General features: G+C 37.6%; 1 protein-coding gene across 17 annotated transcripts in view; it reads left to right on the forward strand.

Annotated features, from left to right (window-relative positions):
* Window positions 1–22,023, forward strand: part of Trdn (triadin) — a 335,361-nt gene that overhangs the window by 235,565 nt on the left and 77,773 nt on the right. For all 17 annotated transcript variants that reach the window (XM_087190174.1, XM_087190177.1, XM_087190171.1 and 14 more), the window contains 2 exons: window positions 16,237–16,287; window positions 18,196–18,246. In XM_087190174.1, the coding sequence (XP_087046300.1) occupies window positions 16,237–16,287; window positions 18,196–18,246 (102 nt within the window). The remainder of the gene's footprint in view (window positions 1–16,236; window positions 16,288–18,195; window positions 18,247–22,023) is intronic.

Below are 22,023 nucleotides of genomic sequence, written 5' to 3' on the forward strand. Positions count from 1 at the left end.
ACCTAAATTTCTTCTTTAAAAATTAATATAACCATACAAGCCCTGGATATCTGACAAGTTATTACACAGGTCAGTCAGTAAAGCACTTTTATAATCAGTATGAAAAAATTACAAATTACTGAACATGCATATACTACTTAGTTTTCTTGGGAAACCATTGTCAATACAGCTGAGATAAAGTGCGGTGCTCTGATCCTCTGAGTGTCATAGTTTTGTTTCCCTCCAGTGTAACGGTGTCGATGGCTCATGGCACATGAAGAGAGGACTGACTTGATTCCAAATGCCCACACTAACAGTGCTAGTACTCAGCAGATGACTGATCTGAACACTGATTGTTTTACCTCCTCTTATCTGCATGTTATTATCAGTTTCATTAATGATGTTTCCTCAAGTGGATAAAAGCCTGGAAGCCGTTCTTCAGGATGTGAATTTACTCTTTCAGGTGGTTTTATAATTATTTTATCTAATATCACCTGTTCTCTTATGAAAACTTAGCCTCTTAGTATAAAAACGAAGAGGTTCTTTCAGTGGCTCTTATTGATTTAGTAAATCATTTCAGTTTTAATTATTGTATGGCAGTGCCCTCATATTTTTCAACTATAAAAATAATAAGAAATAATGTATTGGGATTATTGTTTGCTTTGCAATGGTATGTCCTTGACTAACAGATGATATGAAAATTGGTATAGTAAGACTTTACTAAAGCAGGAAGTTTGTGGGAATAAGTAGCAAATAATTACATTTTACAGATTTTATTGTAGGATTCTAATATTTATGCATAAAACGATGCTTTAAGACTTTGTATGCTTTTCTTCCTCATGTAATTTTAGTTACCTTCAGAAATATAAATAACCTAAGAATATTTCATAATGCATTGAAATACAATTAAATAGCCATCTTAGATATATTATCATTCACTTCAACTTGAACTTTCTACTTTATTATGGAAAAATTATAATTTTTATTTCTTAATAGATTTCAGGTATACTTGGTGATCTAAATTTTTAATTTAAACCTCTGGATATATTCCTCATTACACATATAAATAGAATTATTAACTAAGCTAAACTTTATGTCATGGGAAATTCACACTGTAAAAGGTGGAATGAATTTTATGTTCAAACAATTTAGCAAACTAGAACCCATAACATGTAAGTAGAAATGTAGTTTAAGTTCTGTGGAACTCCAAAAAAAATTGTTTTACCTCTAGCTGATGATGAATCAAACATTTTTCAATTATTCTCCTCATGAAGACCTAAAATTGGTTAAAATACAGTTTTGACTATTATGAAACATTTTATAAATTGTTACACTGTAAAGACAGATCACACACACATGAATGCAAACACACACCATTAACTGTTTCTACTTTAGGAAGCAAGTACTTGGAACTGTCAGGACACTTCCCTTACAGTACATGTTTTCCACAGTAAATATGGCTATCCTTGCAGGGAGCACCAAGGAAAGCTAAAGATAAAACTTTGCAAAGTATGCTACCCGAGGGCCATTCGTTTGTAAATCTTTATATACATTTGTATTTCTTGAAAAAAGTAAACTGTGTTTCAGTAATGCGGTGACTTGTTTTTGCAAGTTGCTTATGTGTTAATATTTAATTTCTCATATTTAGTTACGTATTTTCCTATTGGTACTCCTCAAAATCACCCTGTGATCCTCAATTCTATTTTCCTGTCTCATTCTCTCTCTCTCTCTCTCACACACACACACGTGTACACACACACACACACACACACACACACACAGATGAACATATCTGAGAAGTCTGGTTTGGTGCTACTTGAATGGGAGGCAAAACAGCCACTCCATAGACACATTGTGAGGCATGGAAAAGCAGCCAAAGCCATCAGCCAGAAAGCCTAAACTGTAGGTCTGGAGTCCATAGCATTTCTTTGTTTCTACACTTGATCTTAACCAAAAGGCCGAGAAGCAATTCATTTCCTTATTCTTAATTTCCTTCCTTTAAAGTGACTTAAATCCATCTGTGAAAACATGATAAAGGTATTTATAAATTAAGTTAATTATAGATCTTCTTTCTTTTGCCTTCTCTCATCCATCCTCATGTGTGGTATTACTTGAGGCTTCCTTTAGAATTCCTTCTAAGCTCCCATAACAGGGCCTGCATACAGTAAGTGTTCAATAAATACTTGTGGTTTGAAAGTAAACAGAGAACTTACTGAAGAAGGGAATATTAGGCAATGCAGATTTTAACACACTGTGTTATGAAAGGAATATTTTCATAACTCAGAATGAGACTTCCAATGTTGAAGATAAACACATTTTAGAAACTAGAGGTGATTAAGCTTTTCCTTTATCCCCTTTAAATTAGAATGAGTAGACAAAATTAATAATTCAATATCACTCATTGTGTCATTTTTAAATGATATTTGTAATTGTTACCCTTAAAATTATGTGATAAACAGAGATATAGACAAAGATATTGAAAACTAAATTTTAGTAACTGCAACTATCATATTGTGAAATTATTTTAAAAAGATAAAATGAGAAAGAAATTTAAAGAATTAATCAAGAAAGTCAACAAATGTCTCTAAATTCAGAACACTTTGGAGTTATCCTGTGCTTTGCTTTCTCATTTACATAACTAAGGAGCTAAATGAAAGTATCTCTTAACACCTTTTCCACATGTAAAAAATTTCTATTCAACAGAGTTTTTAAATAATATGTGTTTTACTTCAAAATATGGAGGCTACTTTTTAAAGGAGGAGGACTAGTTTAGAAAGACTTTCAGATTCTAAGATTCAAATGCTAAGGAATATCACACTATTAGCATAAATACTGATACTTCAGGATCTTAAAATTTAGTCAAAAGGAATATTTCAGAATATTTAGCGTTAATTGCTTAACAATTAAAAGTCACTTCAAAAATCCAGTTTAGTAGAAGCGTGACAAATTTAAGAAATTAAATAGAATTTGATTGCCTATAATGAAGAATAAATTTGAACACAATTGCAAATATTTAGCTCAGTGGTTCCGGTGCCTGCCATGCAAGCACAAGGTCCCGAGTTCAATCCCCGGTACCAAAAAAAAAAAAAAAAAAAAAAGAATACAATTGGGGAGTGTAGGTCATAAATGTATCAAAGTTTATTTCCTGTAAGAAGAGATTCAATCCTACTTTACACTATGAAATGTTTCAAAATTCATAAGCAACTGATTTAGGCCCACTTAAAGGTTTTCCTTTTGTCTTTGCCTTTGATGCTGTTCTGTAAACAACGGTGTGCTAAATAATTGTAATAAGATTGCAAATTGTCACAAGAGCAGCTGACACACAAGTGCTTTGTATGTTTGTCACTGCCCTCATCCGCCTAATCAGAGTTTTCTATTCTTTGTGCATGTGTTTTTTGAATCTGTGATGTGTAATTACTAGAGATTTATCCCCTAGTTTCAAATGAATGTTAATCACATCTAAGAGTAATCATTTTCCTAAGAGAATATTTATTTCAGTAATAATGTTTATATCTCTTGATATGTCAAAATTATCAAAAAAGAAATAATTTTATATCTAGAAATCAACGGAGTAAAGCTGAAGGCTTAGTTAATACAAATTGTATTAATTTTTTCATATTATGTGATGATAAAATGACCTATTTGCACATGTTGATGAAGTCATGCTGTTGACCCTCAATAAATGTTAAATGATATTACAATGTTATTGATTCCTGTGAATTCCAAACTTTTTGACAACTGTTTCTCTTTTGATTGTTTAATATTTATTGAGCGCCCACAACAGGTTAGGCGCTGGGAAAGAGGTTCACAAGGGAGGTAGTGAGCTTCAGGATGAAAATGCTCTTCCTGCAACCCCTGAAACTGAGCAGGGTGCCTGTTTACATATTTTATATATTTTAAATTAACTTTATATATATATTTAAGAGAATTTTTAACAATTCACTGTCACACTTGTTCACATAACACGATGCACTTCTTACTCATCTTTAGTTATCTGAGTAATTTCTTCTCACAGCTGTTTTATTTCACTTATGGTGAAATTCCCACATCTTTCCTCCCTGTGCCTCCCACCCCTTTAATGAGCAGACAGATCTAAATTTTACCTATCTCAGCAGAGCAGCTCAGTCTCAAAGGAAGTTTGTATTGTTGCACGGCTTCCCACATTGTTATATTACTCCCTGCATCACTTATTCCTGGGATTCAAACACTTACTGGCAGGATTCTCATTTGCCACTGAAGAGAAGTTCAGCCACGAGTGCCCACCTGTATCAGTTACGTTGGTGATATTTGGAGGTGATGCTGAAAGTTGTCAATCGTATGCCTTTGTCGAAAATTTAAGGTTTCTTTATTATTAGTGGTTCATCTTCTCCAATAAGCTTGTATGTACTATCTTGATCACCCCGTTTTATGCCTTTCAATTATCATAAAATGAACTGTTCTGTCAGTGGGTACTGTTAACTGGAAATTTTGGACATTCTGTGGAGATGCACACTAAAACTATAAGATCAACCCAGGGATACCCTCCTTCCCTATCTCAGCATTCTATACTGGAAATACCACTGTTACTATCAAGAAACATCAGTAGTAATCAGGTCAGAAGTGACAAGTAGAATGGCTAAACTAGATACGTTAGCTGACGTTACCAGGACAGACAACACACAGGAATGATATGGCCCTCCTGCTTCCCCTCCGTTTAATATCTTCCATGACTGATCAATATAATTTCTTAATGGAAATGTTGTCAATGTCTTAGACTCTCAAAGTAACAAATTTTTACATCATATATGTGCTGTTACTTTACTATCATAGAATCCTTAAACATTATCTTGATTTGGGCTGGGGATTTAGCTCAGTGGTTCTGCCACCTGGCTTGCAAGCACAAGGACCAAAGTTTGATCCCTGGTACCAAAAAACAAAACAAACAAACATTATCTTGATTTAACTTTAAACAACTTTCATGTGAAATTAACAGAATTCAAATATAAAACATTTCCTGAAGCTCAGTCAAGTCGAATAGCAAATAAGAAGCAAGTTGTCCTGTGATTTCCAAATTTATCAACAATTCAGGTCAGATTTCTCTTGACAATACCTTATATAATTGAAAGGAATTTGAAAGCAATAAGAGATATATTCTTAATCTTTGTCTACATGTTAATATTAGGTTGATGTTTCCTTACAACACCCTTAAATCAGTAATGGGCCATTTTCTTTCTCATCATGAGGAAAACTTTTCTCACAAATCCTAATTTTTTCTCATATAGAATTTTTGTCACTCTCACCAGCATTCAGCATATGAAAACAACCTTTATGTATTTAATATAGACACTTGAAGACAAAGTTTTGTCCTCAAGAAAGAGTAACCACCTTTCTTTGTTCCTTTGGCATTCTAGACTACAGTGTAATGGAAGTCTGCAGAAATCCACTGCAGTGTTCACACTAAGCACAGCAAGAAAACACCCCCATAAGAACCCAAGGACATTATCCAGCTGCTAATTATGTTTTATGTCACACTGAAAAATTGCTTACAATCAATTGCTGTCACATCCTAGAACAAATTAATGGTGCATAAATACCTTACTCTAGAAATGAAATACAGGTGAAAAACTATGACGTGTTCAGCCCTATTAAAAATGCATTGCTACTTTCTTCTTATTGTAAATTATACATTTTAAAGGATTTAAGGAAATATTATGAATTTTTGTTAACATTTTACAGATATGTACTTGGACCATATTTATCTTTGTTACTTTAATATTTTACATATTGATGGTATAAACTAACTGAAAAAGCAATTCTTAAAATGTCAAAACTCAATTCAGAGCCTCCTTTTGAAATTTGGGATAGCAAAATATTAGGTAAAAATGTCTTATTATGGCTTGCAGTATTTGGTTTTTATTTCACAGAAGTTTTATAGGAAAAGAAAGAAACCAGTCAAACAAGCCATGGAATACATTTGAATTCTCATTAATATCCCTAACAATAAAATTCATCATGAGATTTCTTAAAGTGACATTATCAAATGTGATTTTGATCTTCAAGAAGGAAATAATTGGGAAAAGCCTATGATGATATTAAACATGAACTCACTTGAACAAAATAATACAGAACTATCTCAGAACAGAATTTAAGCCTATTTTAGATTTGTCCGATTTTTTAAAAAAATCCTCACTCCAGAAAAACACGGCTAACCCTTCCAGTAATTTGTTCTGTGACAGGGGGCTAGGTATTTGTCTTGCCTGGCCTTCATTTATAAACCAGTATTATTATATTAAGCAATCCCTAAATGACTAAGCATTAATATTATAATACTTTTGCATTTAGAAGAACTATTTCCCGTGATGGAGACATTTCAGATTTGTCCTGAATGCTGAATAGACTTCGCCTTCTGATTGCAAGGACGATCTGTGCAAGAAGGAAAGTCAGATTCAGATACTAAAATGAAAATATTTAAAGGTTTCATAGATATTTCCCAAATGAAATAGAAGTATTTGAAGTATCTATGAGTATTTTTAGGCTACGTTTAAATTTCAAAATATAGACCTCAAGAACAAAGCATGCTATTGGACGTCAAAGAAAATCACATGGAATTTCTCCAAACATGAATTCAAGGATGAATACTAGTGGCACACAGGGTATAGAAATTATCCCCGTGACCTGCAAAAATTCAACTATGAAAGTGCAACCCAGGGTATCTCTGAGGAGGTAGCACGTGGGTGACAGACACATCCTCCTGTGCTCTCCGGTTATTTTTACAAGTCACAGCAATGATCTTCTGCTGATTGTCATTTCTTCAGTGTACAGCATGCCACAGGCTCTCAGCGAAGCTTCAGTTACACTGACACTGGGCCTGTAAGAATGCTTAGTCTCTACATCTTTAAAGACGCCCCATCACTAAGGTGCAACTTTAAATTTCTCAGTAGAGACTGCGGGCCTTCGCCACTCCTGTGACTTCGGCCTCTGCTCTCTCCTCCCGCAGTGATTCCCAAGAATGTTCACCTGTCATAGTTTTCTTGCTTTCTTCCTACATCTAGGATGCTTTTCTATTGTTTTTATTGCCAAACTCTATGTCAGCTTCAGAATGCATCCCAAAAGCCAATGTTCCTGTGATGTCTAATCTTAGTCACTCAGGTTGTGTTTGTCAGTCTGTCTGCTGCAGGCAGAGCTCTGTGTATATGACTACAATACAGTGAGCCCTCAAGTTACAACCTGCCTGACACACGAACAACTTGGGTTAATTAGGTTAATGGAAGATTCATCTGCCTCTTGTTACCTATAGCGTGTACCCAGGTAAACATCCAAATGTCAGCTCTATTGACTTAGTTACAACCAGCCCTCAGGAACCATCAAGTTCGTAAGTCAAGGGTCCACTGTATTCTCTTTATATATTGGAGATCTGCTGTGCTGATATTTTAGATTTGTCCAATTTTTTAAAAAAATCCTCACTCCAAGCACCACTTTGAACTTTGTGGTGGGGGTGTACACAAAAGGAGGGTGACATCACAGACTTGGGGAAGTTTGGTTGGATGCAGGGAAAGCAGGAGGTGTTCACCGCCACGCTGAATCTGTCTCCTCATGCCTCCCAACAGAGACTGCGCTGCATGCAAACATGCCTGCTGTCAAGCCCCCTGCACAAGAGAAAAACACGGTCTAGACAGCTGTTGAATGCATCTAGCTTGTAGTTTGTCACACAAATGTGCTTTTCCTTCAAAATACTGTGCTTCCAGGGAAAGAGGCCTGCAAGGCCAGGTGCACTGTCACATCAGTAAGCACTCAGGAGAAAGCATCTCAGATTTGTATCTCTCCAGCCGAGCCTTTTCAGCAAGCCTCAAATGTCGATTTTCTTTGCACGTACACACCATCACGAAGTTTAAAGTGCTGTTTGCAGTGAAGATTCTTTAAACATTTCATGCAAATCTAAAATATGACCATGTCAAACTCAACAATATACAAAAATAATTACTCTGTAAAAATAATTATGTAAAAATAATAAATACTGTCAAATGGGATTATTCCACATATGCAGGGCTGTCCCCACATATAAATCACTTAATGTTATCTATGATATCAAAAGACTAGAGAAGAAAAAACACAATCATTTCAATAGATGGAGAAAGAGCTTTTAACAAAATCCAGCACTCATTCACGATAAAGCAACAAACAAAACAATCTCTCAGCAAAGTATAAATACAGAGGAACTACTTTAAATCATGAGTGTCTTCAGGAAACTATAATTAACATCTTTAATAGTGAAAAATTAAATGCTCTCCTACTAAATTCAGAAACAAGAAAAGGATGCACTTTTTCACCGCACTTATTTGACATCATACAGGAAGTCTTAGCTAATGTAATAACACAAGAAAGGGAAGCCAAAGTTATTCAAAATAGAAAGGAAAACATAAAATGCTCCTTGTATAAAGATGACATGTTTGCCTATGTGGAAAAACCCAACAAAATCAACAAAAACTTTCTGGCACTAGTCAGAAAATATAGCTAATATACAAAATATGGCAAATATATGAAAATCACTTACTCTCTACTATAACAGCAATGAAAACCTGGAAGGAACACAGCACAATACCATTTACATTAACTCAAAAGTGGAAATACTGAGTTATATAAGTTAATCAAATGAAATGCATACAGTCTATACACAACTGTGATGAAATAAATACAAAATTTAAATAAATCCAAGATACTCTATGTTCATGGATAGGAAGAATCAATATTGCTAAAATATAAGTTCTTTCCAAATTGATCTGTAGTTTTGATGCTACTCCATCAAAATCCTAGAAGTGGCCTTGTGGATACTGATGAGCCACATCCAAGGTGTATGTGGAAAGTGAGGAGACCCAGCACACCCCACATACCACTGAAGGCGAAGAACAGAGCTGGGGAACTCACTTTATGAGACTTCACCACATACTATAAGTGTTCCGTAATCAAGACAGAATAGTACTGGTGAAAAAAATTTTAAAAAGGAAAAGAGCAGTAAGCCCCAAAACAGACCTGCAGAGTTTAGTAAACTCATGTTTAACGAATAAACAAAAGCAATTCACTGTGGAAAGACTAGTCATTTCAACAAATGGTGCTGGAACAGCCTGATATCCATAAGAAAAGGCAGTAATCTAGTAACAGACTTGATACGCACCCCCAAAATTGACAGAATAATCATAGATCTAAATGTAAAACATAAAACTGCTAGAAGACATCATAGCAGAAAACCTAGGTTCGAGTTTGGGGAAGACTTTTAATTTACAATTCCAAAGATGTGATCCATGAAAGAAAAAAATAGTAAGTTGGACTTCATTAAAATTAAAAACTTCTGTGCAAGATATTGTCATGAGAATTTGAACACAAGCCTACCTGATAAAGCCCTAGAATCCAGAACATATACAGAATACTTAAACTCAACAAAGAAAACAAGCCAAATATCAGCAAATGAAAATTAAATATCACTACATGCCTATTGGGATTGCTAAAATCCAAAATACTGACAACGTCAAATGCTGGTGAGGATGTAAAACAACAGGAATTTTCATTCTTCACTGGTGGGAATGCAAATGGTTGCAGCCAGTTCAGAAGACAGGCAGCTTCCTCACAAAAGAGAAAACACAGCCTACCATGGGACAGAGCAATCTCACCCCTTAGTATTTTCTCAAACAAGTAAAAAGTGTCTGTTTATACAAGAAACTACACCACAAATGTGCATAGCAACTTATTCATATTTGCTATAACTGCAAAGCAACCAAGATGTCTTTTAATAGCTGACTTGATACATCAACTCTGATACATCCATACAATGGGATTGATATCAGTGTTAAACACTCAGCAGTAACCAAGCCATAAAAAGACATAGTTCTAAGTGAAATAAATCAATTTGGAAATTCCACATAATTTGTAATTTCAACTAGAAGACAATCTGGAAAAAAACATTGAGGTATTTAAAAGTTTATTGGTTACCAAGAGTTTGGAAAAAGAGAAGATAAAGGGGGTGAATTACAGAGAATTTTGAGGGTAGTAAGACTCTTCTGTATGATATGGTAAGGGAGGATATATGTCACTGTGCGCTACACAAAATCCATGAAATGTTCAAGAGGAAGCGTGAACCCTAGTGTAAACTATGGACTTGCAATAATGTATCAATCCTAGTGCATGGATTTTACCAAAGGTACCGCTCTCGGGAGGGAAGTCCATGGTGGGGAGGCCGTGTGTATTGGAGAAGTGTGTGACAGTTTGTGCTCTGATAAAGCACAACATATGGAGCAGCTCGGAAATCACAGAGATTTATTTCTAACAGTTCCTGGGGCTGGAGGTCCAAGCTCAGATTGCCAGTGTGCTCAGGCTCTGGTGAGAGCCCAGTCTGGGGATGCAGGCTGCGTGGTCCTCTTATATCTCCATATGGCAGGAAGGGGTCGAGAAGGGTCTCTACCAATGCTTTTATTTTAAGGGCGTTAATTCTGTGCATGCTTTACAGCTGTGATCCAATTACCACACCAATGCCCCACCTTCTATATGGACACACTGGGCATCAGGATTTCAGCCAATGAATTTGGGGAAACAAACATTTGTTCCACAATAGAGTTTGTAGGAACTCGGCCCTTGATGTTCAGTGCCGCAGTAAATATAAATCTGCTCCCAAATTGAAAATATTAGTGTTGGTTTGTTTGTTTAGTACTGGGGATTGAACTCAGGACCTTGCAATTCTAAGGAATGGGCAGTGCCACTGAGCTAAATCCCTGGCCCTGGAAATATTAGTTTTAAAAAGTGCACAGAAATCTCAAAGAATTCATCCACTATTTGCATTTCAAAGTACTATATTTTGATGCCCCATACCATAAATAGCAGAATAAATAAAAAAGCCTAATTATTGCTATTATATTAATTTATAAATTAACACTTATACTGTATCTCTTCAAATTTTAATTTAAAGCCTCTCATAAGTAAATTTGATTTGAACATGTATATTATAATAAGAATGATTTCTGAGATCCTACATGAATGTGGTATGGTAGAGGATTTCAAGCTATAAAATGATGATGAGAAATATGTTCAATGAATAAGATCATTATAAAAATAAAGAAACACCTGCAGTCTCAGCATTGAGGGAGTCTGATGCAGGAGAACCACAAGGTTGAGCCCAGCCTGGGCAACTTAGGGAGAGGCTGTCTCATAATAAACAATTTTGAAAGGAGGCTGGGGTATGTAGCTCAATTAGGAGGTCTTCCATTCAATCTCCAGTACCACCAAAAAAATAGTGTAATGTAATATATCTTAAATGGACAGATGATTAGAGATTATTGCAAAAAAATATTGGCACAAGCATTTAAATATTAGTGTGAGATTATTTAATTTTGGAAATTCATTCAAAATTTCATAGGTAAAAAGAAATGCTAGGTAAATATCAGGATAAAATATATGTAATTTTATTTTTTGCCCAGGAAAGTTATTAAATATCAAAAATTTAATTTCACTTGACACTTTAACTGACTGGAAAATAATTGACAATGAAAGTTGATGATGATGAGAATTTCATGTAAAGGTTGTATGCTTTCTGATAAAATGTGGTCAGCACAAAATCGGGCAAATCATGAATGTATTCAGCAGATACCTGATTAGCTCCCAACATCTGCCAGGTGCCCCAGGAGCTGCTCCAGCAGCCGCCTCTGCAAGGCTGGGTTAGACGAGCAGTTCAGAGGACAAAAGCACCGAGATGTGGCGAGTCGAGTCTGCCCTTTGGCGCTGGAATCCACTTTCTCATCCCCTGTTCTCCGGGGCAGAATGCAGAGCTTGTCCGAGCTTTTTCGCCAGATCTTCTGGGTTCAGATTGCCACTGCTGTTTCTAGCTGTGATCTAGGCAACTTCCTGTCCTCTCTCAGCTTCTCCAGCTCTCACATCGATAAGCCCGACCTCAGGGACACACGGGCGAAGAGAAGACCATGTGTGACAGTGCCTCACCACACCAATGCGTGCTTCATCATGAACTGTGACACGGGAGGGACTAGGACCCAGCCCTGCTCTTACGTGCTTGATTCAAACATGGTAGCCGACATGCAGGTGGACCACGATTACATGAAGAAAATTCCATTGCTGAACTGTAATGCTTTCTTTGAAAAACAGAATCCACGGAGGCAGGTTTGAGCTTAGTAGCTAACTGTGCCCTTCTGAAGCTCTGCGGTGTCTTCTCTCCTAAATGTTAACAGAAGCTAAAATCGTGCATCTCTAATTCCCTATTAAATGAAAAGGCTGACTTAGTTTCTTTTTTAAATAATTACACATTGCTCACCTTCCTAAAAGATGGGCAGAGAGAGATGAATTAAAATGCACCCAGCTGAGGTACACTTCAGAATTCTGGCTAGTTCTCTGGTGATTCGTGTGTGGGGATGACCACAGTTCCAAAGCCACACACACAGCGAAGAAACAGCCTCAAACCACGATCGCGATACAGCTGGATCCAACTTTAGCCAAAGAAGAGTGTCCCTTGAATGAGCTCAGGATGGGCCCCTCGGCTGAGATGAAATGTGCAGGACTCCCCCCGCCAGGAGGGTTGCCAGGTGAACGTGAGTGAGCCACAAGACTCCCTCCCTTCCCTATGACAACTGCAAGAGCCACACTAACGCCAGTCCTGTGACTGTTGTCCGAATTCTTGTGCCGTGGCACCTGTCCCAGCTTTAATGAGCAGGTACGGCCCAGCTTGCCTTCAACACACAGTGCTTCAGTCCTTGAAGTGTATTTGTTAAGTGCTATGTGCTATCCCATGATTGGTGACTTAAAACTCCATCCTTCCCCACTGTGTGGACGATATGACTTAACTCCCAGGCAGCACTCTGATCTCCTCATCCACACATACTGATGGAATAGATCCCTCACCACAGCCTCTTAACACTCACAGTGATTTTCTTATGCCCTGCAAGCCAATTTTAACATATGCTTTTTAACAGGACTGTCAGAGACAGAGGACCATGTAGAGTATAAAATTGTATTCTTTATAAATAGAACAAAGTGTTTAGAAATCCAACAAGCGTACCAAGGTTAAAAAGGACACTAATGTGTGCATGTAACTGAATTAGAAATGTTATAATTTAAGAATTTTAAATATGTATTTAGGAAAAACATGGTTTAAAAGAGTGAAAATATGAGCAACTATTTGGAAATATAGTAGGGGATGATTAATTAGCACAAAAAGAAGTTAAGGATAAATTCCCAACCAAGTCACACTTAGTTAAAAGCTCATGGGTGGCATCGGAGTCCACTTAAAGACTGATAATGTCTTTTCAGAAGTATTCCAAATTAGTTTTATGTAAAATAACAATATCTTCAATTTTCCCCCATGATGTTTACAAGCATAGTATTCAAAAACACTTAGATAATCTGAGTGTTCTGTGTTGATTTACAAAATTTTTATTTTGGAGTTTGGAATAAATAGAAGAATATTATAAAGCAGCTTTGCTAAAATATCACTGATTATCAAAAATGACATTCAAATTAACATAAAATCATGACAACTTCATGTAAGGTACTCACATACTGACCATTAAAATAACCATTTAACTGAGCGCAATTAAACAACGTTGGGAACGGTGTAGTATCACTTGAGGAAACACGAAGACGCTGTGAAGCCATGTTAGCACTCTCGTGCTGCTGATGGACATAGAGCAGATCTGCTGAGAAGTTATCAGGTGCCACTGAACTTATGGAGAATACTCTTCGTATGGTTATTTAAAATTATTCTTCTCATCCGAAGAAACAGTTAAAAAGTTTGTTGTGTTGCTTTTACTCATTATGGTCATAAATTATCAATATTTTATCCTTAAAGAAAGAGAGTTTTTGAAATGACATTTCTGAGCCCTTCAGTAGGGTGAGCTGGATATGAAAGGTTAAGAATTTTGAATTTGGTTCTCTACATGATTAAGAGCCCTCAGCTACCTGATGATTGTCTTGGGATCCTTTAAGTTCTCCAGTTTCAGTCTTGTTTGTCATTTTAGTTGTTGATTTTTGTTAATAGCCTCATAAAACATCACTAATAAAAAACCGATGTGGAACTGGATTATACAGAACAATGAATAACAGATAACAGCCATGTGGATGATATTCATCATTGCTATTTCCTGTAAACACATTTGAAGGCTCCTAGTTTGGGGTTGGAGTTATGTATGCTAGAGAACTCAATAACTGCTCTCCTCTGGTACAAGATGTTCTCTTACCTTATTTGGTTTTGTCTTTTTCTTAGAAGAAAAAGAAAAGGCTTGTTCGCAGTTTATCTTTCTTAATTAAATATATTCATGCTATTAACTGAAAAAATTTTAAAAATAACAAATCCCTGGGTTCAGTGCAAAGGAATATTTTCATCCCCAAAGAAATAATTTTTAATCTGGTAAATTAAAACTTGATTTGCATAGCTATTTTATCATAGTTGATGTGTTTTTTAAAAAAGATCTGGCAATAGTACATACAATTTATAAAATTAATGTTACTAATTCCAATATAGGACTATAATATGGACAAGTTACTTCACACTGAATTTAAAAGATGCAGATAAAAAGTTATAGCTGAAAGCATCTGTCTTACCTTCATTCAAATTTTTCATGTAATCTTAAGGAAATAATAATTAACTTTTTGGTTTATTTTACTTTCATGTGCTTCACTTATTCACTAAGTCAAGTGTGTATGAAGAAAGCAATACAATTTGAAGTGGCATTTGAAAATAAGTTAACAGGTCATGATGATAGCTACCATTTAAAAATAAGACTTTTGGTTGGGGATTTAGCTCAGTGGTTCCACCACCTGCCTCACAAGCTCAAGGTCCCAGGTTTGATCCCTGGTACCAAAAAATAAAAATAAGACTTTTGCTCTATTTTTGTTGTTGTTGTTGTTGTTGCTATAAACCAAGGGAGAGCTCTAGTTTATCTTTTTTAAAAACCTGTAATTCGTATTTTACAACCAGTTATATAGTTAGATGACACTTCCTGACCAGTGAAATTCTACACAATTCATATATTTAAATCAAATAACATCTTCTCACTGAAAACCTTTCACAATTTTAAAATTAGAATTGATAAATCCTTTCTCTCTTACCTATGTGTCCCTAATAGAGAACTAATCTCATGATCCAACATTTTGCTGTTAGGTAACTGCTTTTGACATATCATTTACATGTTTACACCACTTCATGGCTGAATAGCGTGAAACAACAGCTGATTTCTCTTTGCTCATGATTTAGTGGGTCAGGTACTGAGGAAGGATGAACTAGGCAGTGTTCACTTGGGTAACCAGATGACCACAATGGGAAGTCAGGTGGGCCGGGAGTCATGTGACATCGCCATCTGCTGAGTGTCCAAGGTGGCTCTGGTAGATGCCAGGCAGCTGGCGCTGTCTAGTGGGCTGGCAGCAGTTGGAGCTGGAAACCAGACTGCATGTGTGGAGCCAGCACAGTGGTGTAGGCTGAGTTTCCTACATGAGAGCTAGATTCCTGAGCCAGTGAGCAGGTGGAAACTGCATGGTCTCTTCTGAGGGGCCTCAGAAGCCTCATAGCAGGGCTCGCACGGACAGCATCGTCCACAGCTGGCTGCACAGCCAAAAGCCAAACCAATGGCGCTGCTTTTCCCAGCCCAGCATGTTCTCTCTGCTTTTCTGTGATGCGCCTGTTTCCACCTCATCTTGCTGAGATAATCCCCATTCATCTCTTTTTGTCAAAGTCCTTTTCATCTTCCAAGGTCTGTTTTCGTGTCATGTGCTTCAATCCTGCACCAAAGCCTCCATTCGGCTACTAAGGCTCTGGTATCTTTGTAGCTCAGCTTGAAGAGTATCCGTTCAAGAGCCAAGTTTTTTATTGAATGACCCTGGGAAAGCTACTTAATCCCTTTAGACTAAAAGTAGAATTAATAGCAGCACTTAGTTATCTCCTGAGTTGTTACGAACACTAATGACCAAACAGTAGGGAATGTTGCCGAATAGTAGCAAGTGGACAATGTTACTGACTATCTGACACAGACCACAGCATTTTATTTGTACCTATTTTGTCACCGTCATAGTCTTCCTTTGTGAAAATAATTCGCGGGCTTATTCTTTTACCTTCTGGATGTTTAGTTCATGCCTTAACTGCAGAATATCCCCAGAGAGAACTGTATTGACTGTATCTTGGATACCAAATCAGAAGCTCTCTGCTTCTGTGAGGTTCAGAAGGAATAAACACACAGAGGAACTTGCAATTTTTTTCTTTAAACTCCCTTCTAACCCTCCTTCTCATGATCTCTCTTCTAGAAATTAAAAAAGAAAAATCTGGGAAGACTTCTTCAGTTCTGAAGGATAAAGGTAACAAAATCAATAACATACTACTGAAAACATATTACTATGTCTATGCAGCACATTGCTGACATCTCCTTTGTAGGCTGTAGGCAGGAAGAGTCAGTGCAGGCCTAGAAGCGGAAGGCTTCTTGCCATTAGCAGACTTAGAGTCAGAAATCACTTTTGCATTCGGGGGACTTTCTCCAAGTGGAAATGACGAGTTTGCTACCCTTGAATGCCTTCTAAAAGTGTATCTCTAGTCCTACCCATTCCTGCATTCTTCACAAAAGCCACAGCCACCCAGGGCAGGGGGGCTCTGCCTGGACCGTATATTTCATAGTCACTTTCAGCAGAGACATTTAAGTAAACACACTGCACCTGGAATTGTGAGACTCGGCCACCCCTGGGAATACATGTGCACTACCCACTTGCCATTTCATAGCATGTTAGCTCTCCGGGCTTAGCTGGGATGTGCAAGAACACCAAGTTACCCTCAGCAGCTTGGAAGAGGAAGTAATGCCACTTCCTCGCGTGCCTGTGCGATTCATGGCTCCTCATTTCATGGTCACATGCTGAAATCCAGAAAAATCTGAGCCTAATATATACTTAGCGCCATCAATAGCAACATGGACCTTGCATCGCCACCAAAGCCATTTTCAAAAATTCTACCTGCTATGTGCAAATCTTGCCTTGAAGGACACAGCTTTTTTAAATTTGAGTTTTGGTTAAAGGATAATAATATATATTTGCAGGGTATAATAAGATGCTTTGATATGTATTTACAATGCGAAGTGATTAAATCAGACTAATTTAAAAATCTATACCACAATTTTGGGGTGAAAACATTTAAAAATCTACTGGCTTTGCAATTTCACAGTACACAATGTATTGGTATTTATTAGTCAACGTTCTGTACAGTAGATCACTGCAGCTTGTTTCTGTTGTCTAACTGAAACTCTACCCTTTGATGAGCACTCGCTCTTCTCCTGAGTACGTTTAGTCTTCTAGGTCACTCTGTGAGTGAGATGCATTCTAGGTCATTGATAGAGCGACCATTTTCCAAGCCCCACCACGGCAGCTTTTCATTGCCACCCCATAACTAAAGGACTGGGGAGCCAGGGCTCTTTCTTTTTCTTCTTTCCCCATTGCGTGAAAAGTCATTGTTATCTACAAGGAGCATATGGATCTTTAATGTTGTGGAGGAAGCAGAACACAGGTTTATCTTCTATTTCATAATCGTCTGTTGGGGATGGTAATGTTGTTCAAGGTGCTACTCACACACATACGTGTCCAGGGCCAAGGAATAGTCAAAAGCACATTGCGTTGAAACTGATGGAGTGCAGTTCTATTGCACTTATTAACTATAATCTGCATTTTTCAGCTTTTGGAAGGTCATGATGAAATGGGCTTTTAGATGAAATCATTTCTCAAATTTTATTTTAGCCTAAATCCTAGATTTTCACTTGAGTCTAAAGATTAAAACACCACATTTACATGATGTATGTAGTATTTTTCATTGGTTGGTTGTTTATTTTTTAAAACAATAACATAAACTGAAAGAAATATGCTAGTTAGCACTGATTAAATAATTTGAGGAGACTTCTAGATGCTGATGAAAATACAAGAGTATTTTCTAAAATTACAAAGAAATAAGTTCCTATCTGTTTGAATGCTCATCATCTTAAATGAACAAGGACACTATAACTTGTTCAACAATTTATCTGTATTCAGAAAGAAAAAGAACAGAGTAAAGCTTACTGTAATTTGCACTGCTGTTGCTTCCTGTCTGGCGATGCAAATCATTTTTGAAGAGGAAAGAGTATCATTTCCTTCCTCCCTATATTGGGCTTACTGATAGCTGGCTGACTCCATTATGTGCATGTTCTCAAATCTCTTTGTTATGGCTTCAAACAAATGCTCAATGTTCCTTTCCAGAGATTATTAAGGCGAAAGAAGTGAGGGTCCCAGCTTCCCCAAAGGAAAAAGGTAATATGAAATGAAATGTGAATCCACATTGACCTACCTATTGCATATTCAGTTATTTGCTGCAAGGGAGTACATCATTTCTGTTCTCAAGCTTTCAGAACTATGGTTTTCACGTGGCCTTATGCTTTTAAACAAAGGCAAAGGGACTCATTTCCCATCATCAAGCTCTGAATTTGCACGTTAAAAACAGCAAAGAATAGCTGTGCACGAAATACTGAAAAAAATCCTTAAAAATCATATGCTGTTCTGATTCTCTAGAAGTCTGTGGGGGATTGAAGAAAATATATATTTTATAAATATCCAAAGGAGAATCCAACAGATACTGAATCCAAACATTTAAGGTGGAATGCTTAAAATGTCTCCATGAAATCTTGCTCTTGTGGAAGGTCAGCTATAATGGAATCCTGAAGAAATATTGTAGCTAGGAGGGACTTAGAGGTAAAAGGCTCTATCCTCTTATTTTATGGATAAATAAAACTTGATTAGTCTAGGGCCTGTAAAAAATTATTAGCGTGGAGCAGAGTCAGCATTAAACCTAGAGTCTCCTAAATAAAGCACTCTGTTTTATCTAATGTGCCACAGTGTACCTCTGCATTTCCCTTGGAAATAAAGTTGGAGGCAGGTGGATTCGGATACATCACATTATTTCCCCTAAAATATAAATAAATATGCTAAGTTCAGTATAATGTATTTAGCTTCTAACTAACCCATGTCCATTGTGTAGGCATGGCATTGTGCTTAGGGTTATCTAACATTCTCGGTGTCAAAGGGAATTTTATAAATTTTTCATTGTGACCATATTAGTAAGTCATGAAAACTGGGGGAACCATGCACCGTTCCTCCTATTGTGCGTCGTAGGGTTAGAGCTTGTTTGCTTCTACACTTAGCCTGCAAAGAAGATCCGGGAAACTATTCAGTAATGTAAGAGGACTTCACAGTAAGAGTGTCAAGTTATAGCCATTTTCCACTTTTCACTGGAAAGAGAAGGACTCCTGGTGAACTGGGATAAGCATGTACTGGAGTTGGGAAAGACATGAAGAAAATCAGGAAAGGAAAATTGATGAAAAAATCAGTCTGAAAAATGAAGGCTGCGTGGAGAGCCTCTTTAGGAAATGTGGCAGTATATAAACGCCGTGCCCGTCAGTCAATTTTCTAATTTTGCAATTAATATTCAATTAGAGCAAATTGTTATTTAATGAAACATCAGAACACAGCATGATTTTTTCTCAGTCTACATATGTACTTAATGCTTTCTAAAGTACTTAATGCCATATAGCTCCAAACACACTAAGTCCTTTATGCTTCATTTGAGATTATTACATCCCAAATTTAAATCTTAAAATCCTTTCCCACAATGGTAGTTACTTTGGTGCGATGCACAATTTTGTTGTTATGGCAAGATGATGGAATATTTAGGATATTTTGCCCTGCAAGAGGATTCATATATGTTACTCACATACTGGTGTTATATTTATTTTGCTTATCCTAAGATAAAAAATGTCAAAACTGAAGAATAGACAGGGATAATTTACATTTTTGCCTTTTGGTTAAAGATGTTCATTTGTTCATTTCTGGTTTGGATGGCTGGAAAGCCCTGATCAAGTGTCACCCCTCTTTCCCTCTGTGCTTCCAGAAGTCGTCTTTCCATAGTCACACAGCAGAGGGCCAGGCTCCTGGTGATAGATAGCAGTGGCAGTGGTGGGGGAACATGTGTCATACAGGAGAAGCATTTTTATGCTAAGTACGCATTCACTAACTCTGAATGTGTGCTTTATTGCACCACTGTGGCAAAGGTTTGTATAAAAAGCAATTAGATGTTATCATTCAAATTGTTCATTTTCATTCCGTTATTATTTTAGAAATTAGCCTTTTGACTTACTGTCAGGATACATATTTAATTAATCATTATTATTTTCCCACTTGAAGTGGCAGTGATCTCTGTTCTAAGATGTTAATGGTGTTTTGAAATTTAGTGTGTTGGGTTTTTATTTCTTTCTGCCCCCAAAGCCAGACAGAATTCAAGAATGGGAATGACGATACTCAGATATTTTATCAGTAAAGTATAATCGTGATAATCAAAGTGACTTTCATGTTCCCTTGTGAGAGGCGTTCCCATAAATTTTCATTCCTTCCAGGAGATCAACTTACCCCACATTTACCACAAGAGCCACATTTCCAGTGAATCTTTACCAACAGTAATCAGTTTCCAAAAAAAGGATGCTTAGGTTAATGTTTTATTACTCCTTTCAGTAAACAAAGTTTCTTAAAAGGCTTGACTGAATTTTTACTAAAGGAAAATTGAACATAATATTGTGTGACAATATCATGAACTTCAATGTTACATTAATCTACTGTGTATTAATCTTACAATATTTAAATGACTATACTGTATTTTTCTTTAAATAAATAGAGAGGTGTGTTCTAATTTATGTTCTTCAATCTAACAAGGCACTAAAATTGCCTATTGTGTAAAATAAAAGTATTAGTCATGAGCCCATGCAGAGGCTGTGGCGCAGTAAGTACGTGGTGGAATTATGACAGCTGCCTTTTCCAAACCCTCATTTTCCAAGAAAATGGAAATGCATGCACAGGCTTTGAGACTTCTCCTGCCTTAAAATTAAAGATAAAATGTCAATGGATAGGCTTTAAAAGGCGCATCCATGTGCAATGAAGAAGCAAACATGAATGGCTGGATAGCACTGGGGAAAGCAGCGTTGAGCTGAAGCCGAGGCCAGGGCGCCGCCCTCAGCGCTGCAGGCCCGAGCTGCTCCTTCGCCGCAGTTCAGGCGCCTGGCCCTGGCAGGAAGTCGGACCGCCTGGAACCAAGTTTCTGAGCGGAAACATCCGCGCCATCCCCCAAAGCAGGACCCGGTTGCACCTGGCGTTGCTCTGGGGCTACGGTGTGCGGTGTGCAGCAGCTGCAGACCTGGGAAGATGCGAAGTAGGCAGCGCCCCAGGGGTAGGCCTGCGCCCCACTGGCAGGGCGCAGTGAGGCTTGGCCCGGTGCAAAGGAGAAGAAAGAACAGTAGCAAGGGCCCTGGCAGCTCTGGCTCCAGTGCGCCTCGAGTCCCAAATCGGAGGGACACATCCGGGCGGCCCATGGCTGCTGGTGGCCCTGGGCTTTGTGGCCCTGCCGGGCGGCCTCTGCCATCCTCAACACGAAACCTCCCGGTCCTGCCTGTGCCTCCGCGGCAGGCCCCGGACAGAGGAAGGCGCTGGGCCCGAGGGCGGGGCGGCAGACCCCTCCCCCGACTGGGACTCAGCTTCGGGCGCAGTTAGCTGCAAGTGGGCCTGGGAGGGCAGGACTTATCTTAAGAATTTTCTAGTACCTAAAACAACGAAAGCAGCCTATTGTTGATGGAATGTAATGCTGACTACTTTGGAATGGAGAAGCGGGATGCTAAAAGGAGCTCTAAAGAGATGAGACACAGTGATGTCTAGAAGGAAATGAACCCTGCTCTTGCTGTATCTGTTCTCAAAATGTGGCAGCTCTTAGTAGTAGCAGAACCAGAGATGCAAAGAGAGCAAAACAGTGCTGAAACATTGCATCCAGGGCCTCTCTCATGCTAGGCAAATGCTCTGTCCTTGAGCTACATCTCCAGCCCTCCAATTGAGTCTTATGTATATGTAGGAAGGGTTTGAGAAGCTCTGAATGTTGAAAAACAACTGCAAGTTATGTTCCTTTTTCTGAAAATTGATGACACACATTAGCATGTGAAAGGTTCTGATAAGTTCAATGGCAAAGAACCCAGTTTGTCCTAGATTTTCCCAAATATA

This window comes from Heterocephalus glaber, unplaced genomic scaffold (genome assembly GCF_053883595.1).
Source record: "Heterocephalus glaber isolate CG9 unplaced genomic scaffold, H.glaber_assembly_v1.0 deba00001550, whole genome shotgun sequence".
Classification (NCBI taxonomy): domain Eukaryota; kingdom Metazoa; phylum Chordata; class Mammalia; order Rodentia; family Bathyergidae; genus Heterocephalus; species Heterocephalus glaber.